Source organism: Arvicanthis niloticus, chromosome 23, assembly GCF_011762505.2.
Source record: "Arvicanthis niloticus isolate mArvNil1 chromosome 23, mArvNil1.pat.X, whole genome shotgun sequence".
NCBI lineage: Eukaryota > Metazoa > Chordata > Mammalia > Rodentia > Muridae > Arvicanthis > Arvicanthis niloticus.
The window spans coordinates 909,465-925,624 of NC_133430.1; the positions used below are offsets into that span (position 1 = coordinate 909,465).

Here is a 16,160-nt window from a genome sequence, read left to right on the forward strand (position 1 = left end):
ATTTATTTGCCATGCCACATGTATGGAGATCAGAGGTCAGTTCACGGAAATCAGTTCTTTCCTTCTACAATATGGATCCAAGGGATCAAACTCAGGTTGTCAGCTAGGCAATAAGTGGTTTTACCCACAAAGTCATCTCACTAGCTCCTCTTTCCAGTTTTTAATGATTAACTCTGTTTCACAATTTAGATACCAGCAATAGTATTAATTCCTCAAAGAAACTTTTCTTAAGCACGTTATTATTTATATTAGTTCTACCAACTTATGTTTGTCCGCTAATTATTCTGAAGTGTATTCCCTATTAACTCTGTTCAAGTACACCTGAAATTCTTTCTCTGTGTCTTATATGTCTTTCCATCAGAATGTTTCTTTAGAACCTCATATAGTGCATTCCCCATATGTAGTTATTAAATGACCCTGTTTCTTACCTCTCTCCTCCTAGTTAGGTGTTAAAATTCCTCTCAATTCTTCTGTATTATTATGAGTTCTAAGATGACCACCCACAAAGTTTAACTTTTGTACATATTAGTTTAACATAAATTTCTTACATTGGATTTTAGAATATGTGGTATTTCCTCTGTCAGTTATTTATGAATAGGAACATTTTCTTCCTCCTCCTCATTCACTTGCACCTATCGCAGTTACCTCAGTGTGATTTTTCCACCTGAAGGTATCATAAATACTGAAAGATAGAACAAACATGTCTTAAAGTACTAATTTCTACTAATAATGTCAAAGATATGATCTAGATGTCTTAAGCGAAATTTTAGAATATTATTCAATATTTATTCATTCTGTTATGGGTGATTTCTATGTTCCAGAATAAATTTTACTGAATATTAGATTTCTTTTCTATTTTGGGGTAGCATTGTTGGTGACAGTTTTTGCATTGTTTGTCTTATTTGGGAGAAAGCTGAGCTCCTGCCTAACGTTCAGTCATCTTCCCTCAGGTTGACTCTCTATTATGTTGGAATAGGAGCAGCTGCCCTCGTTTTTGGCTATGTGCAGATTTCCTTCTGGATCATAACCGCAGCCCGGCAAACCACAAGAATTCGAAAAAAGTTTTTTCATTCAATTTTGGCTCAAGACATCAGCTGGTTTGATGGCAATAACATCTGTGAACTTAACACCCGCATGACCGGGTAAGGGAAGGAGAAGGGTCTGTGTGGCCTTGGTATTAACATACAATCTGTGTGTAACTGAACCATGGGAACTTCTCTGTTGCAGTGACATCAACAAACTCTGTGATGGTATTGGAGATAAGATCCCTCTGATGTTTCAGAACATATCTGGGTTTTCTATTGGCCTGGTGATAAGCTTGATAAAGAGCTGGAAACTCTCCCTGGTGGTTCTGTCCACATCTCCTCTCATAATGGCCTCATCAGCACTGTGCTCTAGGGTAAGCAAGCTAGTCCTGCTCCTGGCAGCAAAAAAAGGAGCACAATGCTTACAAAATTTGCAAAAGAGAAAGGGGTACTTGTGTTTATTCTGCATGTCCCAGAGTATAAAAGAGTTTATCAACTGATAAACTCTCTGATATCTTAATCAATAATATCACCTTTATGCCTTTAAATTACATGACTAAGATATGATTTTTCATTAATAGCTTACTAACAGAAAAAAATAGAAAAATAGAAACGAAAAAAATCACTTCTTCGATGATGACACAGATAAAGAACATTACACATTGGATACTTAGCTGTTGCAGGGGGGAGTCTTGTATAGTCTAAATCCCCCCATTGGATGCATTGTAGTTCATTGTACTTGGTAGAACTGAAGGGAAAGATCCTCAAGTAACACCCTTAAAGAGCTGTTTGATAGCAGTCTCCTAAAGTTTACATTGTACATGCCTTGAAATGGTTTAGAAAATATGTTAACATCTAAGTAAACATGGTTCAGCTCTTTAAACAAATTTGTATTTGCATTTTCAATTGCATTCTGAGCAATGTTCTAGTGTACATACCAGAAGATAATAATCTTGTTTACAATCTAGTGAAGTGTGTGTGTGTGTGTGTGTGTATGTGTGTGTGTTCATCCTCCAGTGGCCCAAGTATCCCTAATAGCTCTCAAAATTATTTCTTCATAGTTGTCCATTGTGTGTGCCCAACACATCAAAGGCACTGTGCTTTTAATTTTGTAATACTCAATTTTCAAAACTCAAATCTATAAAATTTCCTGGCTCACTTGCTAGGATAATACCAGCTCAATCAAAGATTTCTAGCAAAAAGAAAATATCCTGTAGTTGACTGTTTCCTTAGAAGGAAGCTTTGGGTACTTAGACAATAGATATTTTCAAAGTTTTCTCCTAGCATTTATTAATTGTACATAACAATGGGTTTCATTCACATGTATAAAATATAGTTTATCACATTCTCTCCATTTGCCTTTCTTGTTGCTCCCCAACTCTCACTCTCCTTCTCTTCCTCTTCCTGACTAATCACCCTTCTCTTTTCATGTCTTTTGTGCCTGTGACTCAATATGTGTCAATGGATTGTTCACAGGCATGTGAGTGAGTGGTTGCTTAGAGGAACATGGACAATGTAGCAAAGGCTATCCTACTAAAGAGAATTAGACAGCAGGTCTGTGGTAGTCTGTCTTCTCATGTTGACCTTGTAATCCTCATCTTTATCTCAAGCTTGCATGAAATGAGGGTCACTCAATAGGAAACAAAAAAGCCCAGAATGTGTTACTAAGAGCAGAACCTTATCCTCTCATGAGAAAAGTGGACAGAAGTTATAAAGGAACAGCAGAGGGAGTCTAAGTTCCACTAGTATATCAACCGAAGAAAAACCAAGTGAGAGCCAAAGTTCCCCCAAATGACTAGAGGGACTAGGGTGCATAATCTTCTTCAATTCAGTTTAATTTTTAATTAATATTTACTGAATATTCAATATGTAAAAGGCTTAGCACAACATGGTGTTGCCCTCCAGTGATCTACTGTGGGGTTATCATTGTTGAGCAAACTCAGAAAATGATTAGCTGTTCTGGCTAGTTTTATATCAACTTGACACAAGCTAGAGTCATCAGAGAGGAAGGAGCCTCAATTGAGAAAATGTTTCATTAGATCTGGCTTTAAGGCATTTTCTTAATTAGTGATCAATGGGGAAGGGCCATCCCATTGTGGATGGTGCCACCCCTGTGCTGATTGTCCTGGGTTCTATGAGAAAGCAGGCTGGCAAGCCAGTAAGCAGCACTCTTCCATGGGCTCTGCCTGAGTTCCATCCCCCACGTTCCTGCCCTTTGTGAGCTCCTGCTCTCATTGTTTTTGATGATAAACTGTTATACAGAACTATGAACAAAATAAACCCTTTCCTCCCCAAGTTGTTTTTGGCCATTGTAGTTCATCCCAGCAATTATCAGATTAGTAAAAAAAAAGTCAGATTAGTAATCCTAATACATTAATTAATATTTAATTTATGCCATCTCATGACTTTACCAGCCACACAAGCTTCTTCTACACCAAATCAACTCCAGTTGTATGGAATGTACTTTGGTATTTTGGAAACAAGTAATTTTATTACATGAGTAGGCAATGTAAAACTCTCAGCTTTGACGTGGTACTGTTGTTTTTCCCGCGCACTGAACTGTTTTACTAATAAAACTACAAAGGATTGACAAATGGATTATCAAACAGGAAGGAGCACCTGCTATTTCAGATTTTTAAGAAATCAGCTTACCACCTACTGTCCATAATAGTAATGATCTCCTTTTTCTTTTTAAGTCTCACCCCCTAGTGTTGAGAGAGAAACATTTACTGAGCATACTCCAGCATATATGAATAGTAATGGTTTCCGGACCATTCTCCATACATATGAGAAGTGAAGTTCCTTTTCCTGCCATAGTCTTGTGACCTAACCCCTCTCCCCTGAATCCTTTCTTTTTGTGCATAATAACAAATCAATTCAAGTCAGTCAAGCTCACTAATTTTCAGTGTTCACAAAACAAATGGTGTTTCTAATGTTCTTTGCTAAGTCAAATATTCCCCCATTGTACCAGTAAAACTACCCACATTTGAAGCTTTTAAAATACAGAGAATTTAGTGAAGCTTCACTGATAGAAGAAAAAGTCAGATAAAGATTTAGATGCTGGATAACGAGAAGCTACTCGGGTTTCAAATTGTGTGAGCGGTAAGTGTAAAGTCACACTGCCTCTGGTTCCCTATTGGTCAGTGCTCTAGCTTCCTCTCCTGCTGCTGTGAAAAACTACTCTGACAAGGGCAACTTGGGAAAAGACGAGTTTGTTTTAGCTAATAGTTCCAGGATACAGTCCATCACAGCAGAGAAGTAAAGGGCAGAGAGAGAATAAATGTGATAAAAATGTGCATGCATGTACTCGGCTCTCTTCTATCCTATACAACTCAGGATCACCTGCCAAGGGAATCAGACCACCTGTAATGGGTGGGTCTCCCCACCTCAATTAATAAAATCAAGAGAATGGTCAACAAACATTCTCACAGACCAGGCTAATCTAATTCTAGATCCGTCAAGTCAGTTTGTGTTGCTGTAGCACTAATAGCAAGAGAGAATAAACTTTTATTTTGGTCTTGCCCTGACAGGGTCAGGTACTGAGGTGCTGAGATAGGACACAGCGTCGGACAAAGGACAAAGACTGATGACCCCTAGCTTTTAACTTTCTCTTACCATTATGGGGACCACAAGCTGATGGCTTCTGGCAATTTGGGGTTCATAATTTGTTTTAATCCACCTTGACAGGAAAGGTAGAGGGTGAGCCAATGGTGGGTGAAGGGTGTGACTGGGCTTCCCACCCCCAAGGACCAAGAACTAGAAAGAGAGTAAAGCCAGAAGTGGACTATATCACACCTGTAATAGCCTATGTCCATCAGCTAGACCTCACTCCTGAAGGTCCCATAGACTCTCCAAAAATGTCACCACCAGCTGAGCCTCTGGGCAATATTTCAAATGAATCATAGCAGATTCGTTCTTTGCCTAACAGTGGCTGTGCTTATTACAGATGGTCATCTCGCTGACCAGTAAGGAGCTGGATGCCTATTCCAAAGCTGGGGCTGTGGCTGAAGAAGCTTTGTCATCAATCCGAACAGTCACAGCCTTTGGAGCCCAAGAGAAAGAAATTCAAAGGTCTGTCCCTTTATTATGATAAAAGACACTTGGTTCTGTTTTCTCCAAAGGCTACTACTTGGTGTTTTGCTTTGTAAGGTATACACAGAATCTAAAGAATGCAAAGGACGCTGGAATAAAGAGGGCTATAGCTTCAAAGCTGTCTCTTGGAGCCGTCTACTTCTTTATGAATGGAGCCTATGGACTGGCTTTTTGGTATGGAGCCTCTTTGATTTTCAGCGGAGAGCCTGGTTACACCATCGGGACTATTCTTGCTGTAAGTCTTATTTGCAAACAAAGATGGTGGGCTTAGAGGATCTTTCCTAACCTAGAGTTTAGTTTTTAAAAATTTACTTTGAATGAGGATAATTACCTTCTCATGATTTGCATGTACTTTAAGTCTATATGTGTGTGTGTGCGCATATACATATGTATATATACATACACACACACACACATATATATATAATTTTAAACAAGATTTATTCATCCGACATGTTTTGTGTCCTCACTGTGGCAAGCATTGTGCTTTCAGAAGTATCATAATTTAATTCCCCACTAATAAATACATTTTTTTAAATCTGGCACTGAAAATGGCCAATCTGTAGGGAAGCATTTCTTCTCAAGTTTCCTGGGATTCGATCACAGTCCACAGAGATGCTGGACTCTCTTCCGTGTAGTCCACAGAAAAGTCTTACAGTATAGTTGGATCCATCTGCTGTACCTCTATCCTTTTCAGCATTTAGCTGAGTTTAGGCTGGAGAGGTGGCTCAGTGATCAAGTGTGCACTGCTTTTGCGGAGAACCCAATCTCAGTTCCAGCACCCATGTTGGAGAAGGATGGTTTACAACTGCCTTTATCTTCAGCTCCAACTCCAGAGGACCCCATACCTTCTGGCCTTCTCTGACATCAGCATTGGTGTGCAAAAAACACCCATGCAGAGACATATACACAGAAATAATTTTAAAAGAAAGAAAGAAAGAAGGAAGGGAAGAAAGAAAGAAAGAAAGAAAGAAAAAGAAAGGCTTCATGCAACCCTTTTCAATCTTGCAATCCAGAGTCTTTTAAACTGCTACAGTTATGTATAAAATTGTAAATAATTTCATTAACCTCCATTCTCTACGTCAGACACACCAGTTCAGGCTTAAAGAGATCTGTCATGGTGAGCAAAGGGACCTTCTCTACTGCTTCCGTTTTTGTTTGGTCTTTCTATTTTAGATGCATGTCTCTACTTTCAATTAAATCGATCTTTTAAATTTGAAGACTTTCATAGTTAAGGCTCTTAGCTGTTCGTTCATCTCATATGAAGAACTAGTAGCTGCCATTTTTACTCCTTTAGTTCCCATATCTACATGACAGAGAAAAAGTACATGACCTTCTAGAATTTGTTCCTTATTTGAACTTTTCCTGCAGAGGCCTTTGCCTGAATAAGGACAGTGACAGAGCAGTTTTAAAAACAGGATGGAAGCAATACAATGTCTCTGAACGATCACCTCAGTCACTGTCTTGCTAAAACCCCCAATGTCGGCCATAGTACAGGGGAAGAGCCCATAGAAACACACTAGGCTTGTGGGCAGCTTCCTGCGGGCCAGCATGGTTCAGGCAGCTCAAACATTGCTGCAGCTGGAAAGACACAAACTCATGCAGTGGAGAGTCATCCTGAAAATAAGCAAAGACTGCTGGGGAAGCCTGTGTTTTCTTTATTGGCTTCATCCTGTTTCCACATTTTTATGTAAGTCCTCTGTAGTCCATGAGCAGGCCAAGCAGGCCTCCCAATCATCACTGCAACAAGGTGACTATTGTTTATTTTGTCCCTATAGGTTTTCTTCAGTGTGATCCATAGTAGTTACTGCATTGGATCTGTAGCCCCTCACTTGGAAACCTTCACTGTAGCCAGAGGAGCTGCCTTTAATATTTTCCGGGTTATTGATAAGGTAGGAGCCCTCACTGCATTGAGAGATAGCTGTCCTTACTGCAAGAAGAAACCTGAAGGACAGGGACATTCAACTCCCTAAAACCACATGGTGGGTAAAACCTACACATTGGTCATTTGGTTATAGAAGGAAAGATTGTGGTTAACTTTTTGTGGGGGAATGTTTTTTATTAAAAACTTCATGTCTGCCTGGAGGTGGTGGCATATACCTTTAATCCCAGCACTCAGAAGGCAGAGGCAGGGTGATCTCTGTGAGTTTGAGGCCAACCTGGTCTTCAGAACAAGTTTCAGCCAAGGCTACACAGAGAAACCCTGTCTCAAAAACAAAAGAAAGAAAGAAAGAAAGAAAGAAAGAAAGAAAGAAAGAAAGAAAGAAAGAAAGAAGAGAAAGAAAGAAGAAAAAGAAAGAAAAGGAAGGAAGAGAGAGAAAAAGAAAGAAAGACAAAACTTCATGTCTGGCTTTACTTACTTCTAAAACAGGAAGGAGATTTTAAAAGAACTTTAGGGTCCATCTCTAAACTATTCTGGGATGGAGGCAATGTCAGCAACTTAACCCTTTAAAGATGTATAACAATCTCTTTGTTTTTCCAAGAAACCCAATATAGATAACTTTTCAACAGCTGGATATAAACCTGAATGTATAGAAGGAAACATAGAATTTAAAAACGTTTCTTTCAGCTATCCATCAAGACCTTCTGCCAAGGTATGTTAAATTCAGTTGCATTCTTCCATTTTCTTACATTGCCTTCAGGCCAGAATCTTCTGTTGTGGGAATTGTTTTTAAAAGATTCTTTTGTCCGTGTATGTGGGGTATGTGGATATATGCATGTTTACCTGTGGGAGTGTGCATGCACATGTGTGCATGGACCTGTGGAGGCCAGAGATCGACATTTGTTGTCCTCTGTAATCAACCTCCACTTTACATGTTAAGTGTCTCTCACTTGAACTGGAAGCTCACCAGTTCAGCCAGTTTGCTACAGGAATCCCCTGTTGCTGCTTCCCACACTAGGATTACAGATGGGCTGCCCCCACCCCTTCCAGAATTGGTATGAGTCCTTGGGAATTGAACTATAATAATCCTCACACTTGCATACCAAGTACTTGCCATCTCCTCAATCTTTGGGATGATTTTGACCCAGAGTTTGTCTACTTGCTTAAAGACACAAGTAGACCAATATCTAGGCAGACTGACAAGCAATGGACGAATATCTCTGGATATTGTGGGCTTGTGGTTTAATGATAAGGATGCAGAGACATCTTTGCTCTACCTCAAGGGCTTGCTCCCTTTCTGTTTCTCTCCCAGACCTCCAGCCAGTCCTCCCTTCTGCCCTAGTTCCAGCCAACTCTTTATTATGGAAAAAGCCCGCTCTTTCTCCTCCGTTCGGGGGGGGGGGGGGGGCGCCAGGAAGGGCAGGGCCGGGTGTGTGTGATCTTCCCCACCACAGCTTGCTTTTCTCTTGGGTCAGGTGAGGAAGCAACAAACATTTACTGATCCTGCTAGCCTGGTGCTGCCGACCCAGCAATTAACCACTGAGAATACAAGGACATACCTTACAACATGTGTGGATGTGGGGATAGTGATTTATATTTTCCTTCCTCTCTCCTGTATTTGACCGATAAGCATTTTTAACCACCTATGTTTCCTCCACTCTCCATGGCTGAGCACACCAAAATGTCTTGGACTAATGCTGCCACCTACTGGTGGTGCTGGAATAGTATCCAGCTGCACTTAAATAGTTCATTTGTATCTGGGAGTTTCCAACCATCAGGTGTTATGTTCCTCCTAGGCCTTCTCTCTCACACCTTTGGGGCTTCTACTGCATGCACAACTGTATATTAGATACCCTTCCTCTCACTTTCCACACTCTCACACACAGACACACACATACACACCTGTGTTCATCCATAGACACACATTTATGAAAACAGAGTCTGTCCTATTTGAATCACTCAGCCTTTAATAGTTCTAAGGAGACTCAGTCTAGCTAAAGCCCAGTCTACTGCCCTCTTGAAATGCACCCAACAAACTAATCTTTTAAAAACAAATAATTCTTGGGAAAATATATCTGCCTCTCCTATTAAATTTTCCTTATATTTAATTAATGCATTTGCTCCCTCTGCTGCCCACCCCCAAAAGTAGCATTAAGGATTACAAAAGGCAGCTACTAACAAAATACATAATTAGGAGAAGAGAAGGGAGCAAAATTTTAAATGGAACAGATGACATTGCTAATGCTATCAGCTTCTAATGTGCCTTATAGAATCTCCATTAGAAATAATGTGCCCACTCCTTTCTGTTTTTTGTCTGACAAACCTTTTAACTGAAATTCTCTCCTCAGAATCTTTTGCTTTACGACTTGTCACCATCGTTGTCCTGGTTTTTTGCCTTTTCTCCTAATAGAGCATTTTAGACTGCATTTTAAATATACATTTAGGCTGCCTTCTGGGACCCTGGGCACCAGTTGTGCCAATAATGCCCTGGGCTATGCTCTCTGGGTTCTAGACAATTCTTACTTGTTTCTTTATTTTGTAGCTGGGTTTTCACTAGTACCCCAGACAAACTCCTGACTAGTGTGTCCTATCATATCTGGGTAAACAATTGTCTTTAACTAATTTGTGTGTATGTGTGGGATCAGGAAGAGGGGACATGCCACTTTGCACAGGTGAAGGTCAAGAACAGCTTAGCTTTCGGGATTTGATTTTCCACTTCCAACTTGTTGAAGCAGGTCCCTTTATTCTCTGGAATGCTCTGTGCCAGTGGGCTTCCTATACAAAAGCTACTGCACTGGTTTGTTGGTTTTCTTTCTTTTCTTCTTTCTTTCTTTCTTTCTTTCTTTCTTTCTTTCTTTCTTTCTTTTTTTTTTTTTTTTTTTTTTTTAACATGGGTTCCAAGAATTGAGCTAAAGTCATCTGGCTTATGTGGATAGCATTTTTACCTCCTGAGACATCTCCTCAGCCCTTAAAAGAACTTTTGAACATAACCCTTTCTGTTAAGCTGACAGGTTAATTTTGAAGGCCTACCCACTTTAAGGAAAGGACATACTCTTCCATGGGATGAAGAGAAACTGACTCAAGTGTGAAAAATACTCCTTATTAATCCAGAATGCTCATCTCCCCCCCCCAAAAAAAAAACTGCTTTCCTGGTTGGCTGGTTGAAGGACTGACTCACTTACATACCTGTTTCTTTGTAAATGATGAGATTCTGAGGAGCTGCAAATGTACAGTTGCAAGCAAAGATCTCCGAGGGTATCAGGAAGTGACTCTAGTCATAGACTGCCCCCGTGTGGCAAGTCTCTGGGATACAAAGTCCTGGTAGATTCGCAAATAGGAAAAAATTTTGTGGCTGAGATCATGCTGAGATGTGTGCTTAGATCCAGGCAGGTGTCTAGAGCGCCAAGGTCTCACCTGTGTCCTTGTGGGCTTGCCACTTGCTATTTTGAATGTACCTTGTAAAAATATTAGAGCTACTCTAAAGGGCAACTTTCCTAAGTAACTCAATTACTTGTTAAGATTTCATTTGTTACAAATTAAAAAATAAAACATTAATTTAGTTGTCATAAGATTCACGTAAGGTATTTCAGTTAAAAATGTGAAGTTTGCAGGCTTGGTAGATGGTTTATTTGGTAGTGAGCAGGTAAGGTACTCACTACTTAAACATGAGACCAACAGTTCATATCCCCAGCACTTACTTAAAACCTGGTAGGAATGGCAGCCCACTCATAATCCCAGCCTAGAGGAGGCAGAGATAGAATCCCTCAAAATGCTAACCAACTCAGACTCACTGAAAACCCAAGCTCAGAGAGAGACCCTGCCTCAATTGGGAAACAATTGAGGAAGACTCCTGGTGTTAACATGGAGCCTCTATGTGCATGCACACATGCATCATGTGCACATACCAGACACACATATGTGACAATGTCATAATGAAACACATTATAATTTTGTGCAATTAAAATATGCTAATAAAAATACGTGAAGAGTTTGTTGTGGCTGGCTGACTCTTAAATTAGATCTCTTCTGTGTACAAAGAAATTTTTAAATACTATACTCTCAAACTGCATATCACTATAGGTATAAATGAGGTGTTATACAAATAAATATAAGACCCAAATTGATTTCATATGCCACATAAGAATTTTTCTGTTTATAGTTCCAGATTAATTTTCTGATTGTATGTGCATAATTGCCTATCATTCCTAACCATATCATTTCCTGTGCATATAACAGATTCTGAAAGGTCTCAATCTCAAGATTAAGGCTGGAGAGACAGTAGCTTTGGTTGGTCCCAGTGGCAGTGGCAAAAGTACAACAGTCCAGCTTCTGCAGAGGCTATATGACCCAGAAGAAGGCTGTGTAAGTGCAGACTGCTTTTAAAAAAATCATGTATGAGGGCCTGGGGAGATGGCTCAGTGTTTCAGGGCTTGCTGCAAAGTCAAGAGGTACTGTATTCTCGGCACCTACATAAAACTTGTGGCTTGCACATCTGCAATCTCAGTGCCAGGGAACTGGATCTCTGAGGCTTGCTGGCCAGCAAGTATGGATAAATTGGTGAGCTTCAGGTTTCCTAAGAGACCTTATCTCAAAAACTAAGGAGGTAATTCATCCAGGAGGAGACCCAACCACTAGTCCCTATGCCCACACGTACACATACCCAAATACTGGTCCCTGTGCACATACCCAAACACTGGTCCCAATGCACACATGTACACATACCCAAACATTGGTCCCTATGCATACATGTACACATACCCAAATACTGGTCCCTGTGCACATACCCAAACACTGGTCCCAATGCACACATGTGCACATACTCAAACACTGGTCCCAATGCACACATGTGCACATACTCAAACACTGGTCCCTATGCACACATGTACACATACCCAAACACTGGTCCCTATACACACATATACACATACCCAAACACTGGTTCCTATGCACACATGTGCACATACCCAAATACTGGTCCCTGTGCACATACCCAAACACTGGTCCCAATGCACACATGTGCACATACTCAAACACTGGTCCCTATGCACACATGTACACATACCCAAACACTGGTCCCTATACACACATGTGCACATACTCAAACACTGGTCCCTATGCACACATGTACACATACTCAAAACACTGGTCCCTGTGCACACATGTACACATACCCAAACACTGGTCCCTATACACACATGTGCACATACTCAAACACTGGTCCCTATGCATACATGTACACATACCCAAACACTGGTCCCTATACACACATGTGCACATACCCAAACACTGGTCCCTATGCACACATGTGCACATACTCAAACACTGGTCCCTATGCACACATGTGCACATACTCAAACACTGGTCCCAATGCACACATGTGCACACACTCAAACACTGGTCCCTATGCACACATGTACACATACCCAAACACTGGTCCCTTTGCACACATGTACACATACCCAAATACTGGTCCCTGTGCACATACCCAAACACTGGTCCCTATGCACACATGTGCACATACTCAAACACTGGTCCCTATGCATACATGTACACATAACCAAACACTGGTCCCTATGCATACATGTGCACATACTCAAACACTGGTCCCTATGCACACATGTGCACATACTCAAACACTGGTCCCTATGTATACATGTATACATACCCAAACACTGGTCCCTATGCACACATGTGCACATACCCAAACACTGGTCCCAATGCACACATGTGCACATACTCAAACACTGGTCCCTATGCACACATGTACACATACCCAAACACTGGTCCCTATACACACATGTACACATACCCAAACACTGGTTCCTATACACACATGTGCACATATCCAAACACTGGTCCCTGTGCACATACCCAAACACTGGTTCTAATGCACACATGTGCACATACTCAAACACTGGTCCCTATACACACATGTGCACATACTCAAACACTGGTCCCTATGCACACATGTACACATACTCAAAACACTGGTCCCTATGCACACATGTGCACATACTCAAACACTGGTCCCAATGCACACATGTGCACATACCCAAACACTGGTTCCAATGCACACATGTGCACATACTCAAACACTGGTTCCAATGCACACATGTGCACATACTCAAACACTGGTTCCAATGCACACATGTGCACATACTCAAACACTGGTCCCTATGCACACATGTACACATACTCAAACACTGGTCCCTATGCACACATGTACACATACTCAAACACTGGTCCCTATGCATACATGTGCACATACCCAAATACTGGTTCCTATACACACATGTACACATACCCAAACACTGGTCCCTGTGCACATACCCAAACACTGGTTCTAATGCACACATGTGCACATACTCAAACACTGGTCCCTATACACACATGTGCACATACTCAAACACTGGTCCCTATGCACACATGTACACATACTCAAAACACTGGTCCCTATGCACACATGTGCACATACTCAAACACTGGTCCCAATGCACACATGTGCACATACCCAAACACTGGTTCCAATGCACACATGTGCACATACTCAAACACTGGTTCCAATGCACACATGTGCACATACTCAAACACTGGTTCCAATGCACACATGTGCACATACTCAAACACTGGTCCCTATGCACACATGTACACATACTCAAACACTGGTCCCTATGCATACATGTGCACATACCCAAATACTGGTTCCTATACACACATGTACACATACCCAAACATTGCTTTCCATACACATGTCATGCACACACATGAACATGTACACAGGTACACAAAAAGAAAAAAATCTAATTCTTAATGCTTCTACTTAACACTGACTATTGTCTTTAAAAGAAAACTATTTAGAACTTTGTAGGCCTGAGTTCATGCTAATATTGACTAAATAAATTACTGGATCAGTGTAAAGCAGTAAACATTCTCAAACAAATGCCAGGACTGTGAAGAATAAAGTCTCTGATGGCCACATCCAACTCTGCCCCTAGAATGTGTTGAGGTGACTGTGCTACCTAAGAAGACAGAGTTTATTTACCCTTAATTAAAAAAAAAAAATTATTAGAAGGAACTTTTGCCTTTTGTGATTGAATAAGGCATTGAGAAATAAAGAAGGCTAGAACATTATAGATACCATCAGTCTTAAAACAACAAAGCTGATGGTATCTGTCTATATAACATTTGTAGCACCTACAGTGTTTGTGTGTGTGTCTTATGAACAAACTAATTAATACTTAGTTATGGTTTCATGGGACTTTAAGTTAATTATTTCTTGAAGATTTGTTAGTTCCAATCTACCTGAAAAAAAAAAAAATCTATTGGTGTTATCCATACCATAAATATGTTTACCAAAATACAGCCAGTCTTTGCTGAGATACTACCCAGTTTGTTCTTTGGATTAAGAAGACAGTTGAAAGCCAAGACCTTGGGCAGCACCATAGCCTGCTTGGTTCTTTGGTATGGCAGATCACCGTAGATGAGAAGGACATCCGAGCCCAAAACGTGCGACATTACCGAGAGCAAATTGGAGTGGTCAGCCAAGAGCCGGTTTTGTTTGGGACCACGATCGGTAACAATATTAAGTTTGGGCGCGAAGGCGTGAGTGAAGAAGAAATGGAGCGGGCAGCGAGGGAGGCAAACGCCTACGACTTCATAATGGCCTTTCCTAAGGTGAGCGTTGTGCTGCCTGTGTTTTCAAAATCCACCTAGAGCACCTGAGGGCTCCACACAGCCTAGGATAGGCTAATTCACATTACACAGTGGGTTAATATGGAGAGTGTTTTAGATACAGGGTCTGCAGAGAAAGGAAGACGCTAAAGTTCCAAAGAAGGAAGGCCAAACACGGGAGTTAAGTTTAATTTTTTGCATGTCACTGTTCACGGAAAAGAGAAAATATGTTAAAGCAAGGACATCATGAGCACCAGCCGAGAACAAACGTTGGTTTGTAGCTCCATCTAGTGGCTCGTAGTAGAAATGGCGTACTCACACTGTCAGGACTGATGAGCAATAAGGAGACAAGTTCAAGGAATGAACACGGAATTAAAAATGTAGAACTGTAAAAAGATGTGATAAATTTGAAATTCTTGGTAACAAAACGAGTGTTGATAAACATCGTGTAATAGTTTTTAAACCATTTACTTACGTTTCCTGAAGTTTAAGTTCATTAGAACCCCATGATAATTGTGGTTGTACCCAATCAGATATTAAAAGCTTACACTTGAAACTAAATTACATCTACAGCCCGTAATTCCAGAGGGTCACAATAACAAAAGCATTAATTTTGGAGTACATGCTTAAAAATCACACTGTGTGCATTGTAACAAAATAACTAACTCTTTTTTAAAATAATGTTTATTATGCCGTGATTTAACATAGTGATTAACGTAGCATGCAGGCCAGCAAGATCACTAAGGGCTTGAAGGTTCCTTTCCTTGGTTAGGGAATAGTACATTGCCTTTTGTTGGTCTTTTATTCCTTTCAACGAATTTCCTCAAATGCACAATACTCTCTTGCCCCCCACTTAAAATTCGAGAGCATTTCCATGTAGTCTTCAACCAGACTCTGAAAGTTGGTATTTACTTTATTAAAAGAACACATATACACAAAGATGCCATTTGATGTAAATCTAATAGTAAGTCACAATGCTGCAATCCAAAGAATAAACAAATTAAAAGAATAAAAGGTTAGCATGGTGAATGCTAATGTTCACAGGTATAGTAACTTAGAGAGAGAGAGAGAACATGATAAAGGGGAGAGGAAGAGGAAGTAAGTAAAGGAGAAAGAGAGAGGGAGAAGAGAGGGGAACAGAGACAGAGACAGAGAAAGAATCCGCAATAAAAGCCGTTCTTGACCACTGATCTCACAGTCACTGAAAAGTTGTACTCAAGGGAACTATGAACCCCTTTGTGCCTGTGGATTTAACAGCTTAGAAGAGGGTCAACACCTTCAAAGACACAAACTGCCAAACACTTTTTTTAAAGCAAATAATGAGCCCAAACGTTTTTACAAATCAACTAAATTTTTAAATAGTGGCAAAAGTTATTTAAAAAAATTAAAGCTCTCACAAGTCTTCAAAATAAAATTTTCATAAGGATACCTTTAATAAAAGATGAGACAAAACAATAAAAGAAGACCTAAATAAATCGTGCTTTATTTAT

At 40.3% G+C, this 16,160-nt stretch overlaps 1 protein-coding gene across 1 annotated transcript in view; it reads left to right on the forward strand.

The window, feature by feature from the left end:
* Nucleotides 1-956: 956 nt before the first annotated feature.
* Nucleotides 957-16,160, forward strand: part of Abcb5 (ATP binding cassette subfamily B member 5) — a 68,635-nt gene continuing 53,431 nt past the window's right edge. The window contains exons 1-8 of the mRNA XM_076920914.1: nt 957-1,142; nt 1,228-1,399; nt 4,972-5,096; nt 5,175-5,352; nt 6,896-7,009; nt 7,601-7,711; nt 11,236-11,361; nt 14,470-14,673. Coding sequence (XP_076777029.1) covers nt 1,135-1,142; nt 1,228-1,399; nt 4,972-5,096; nt 5,175-5,352; nt 6,896-7,009; nt 7,601-7,711; nt 11,236-11,361; nt 14,470-14,673 — 1,038 coding nt within the window. The 5' untranslated portion in view covers nt 957-1,134. The remainder of the gene's footprint in view (nt 1,143-1,227; nt 1,400-4,971; nt 5,097-5,174; nt 5,353-6,895; nt 7,010-7,600; nt 7,712-11,235; nt 11,362-14,469; nt 14,674-16,160) is intronic.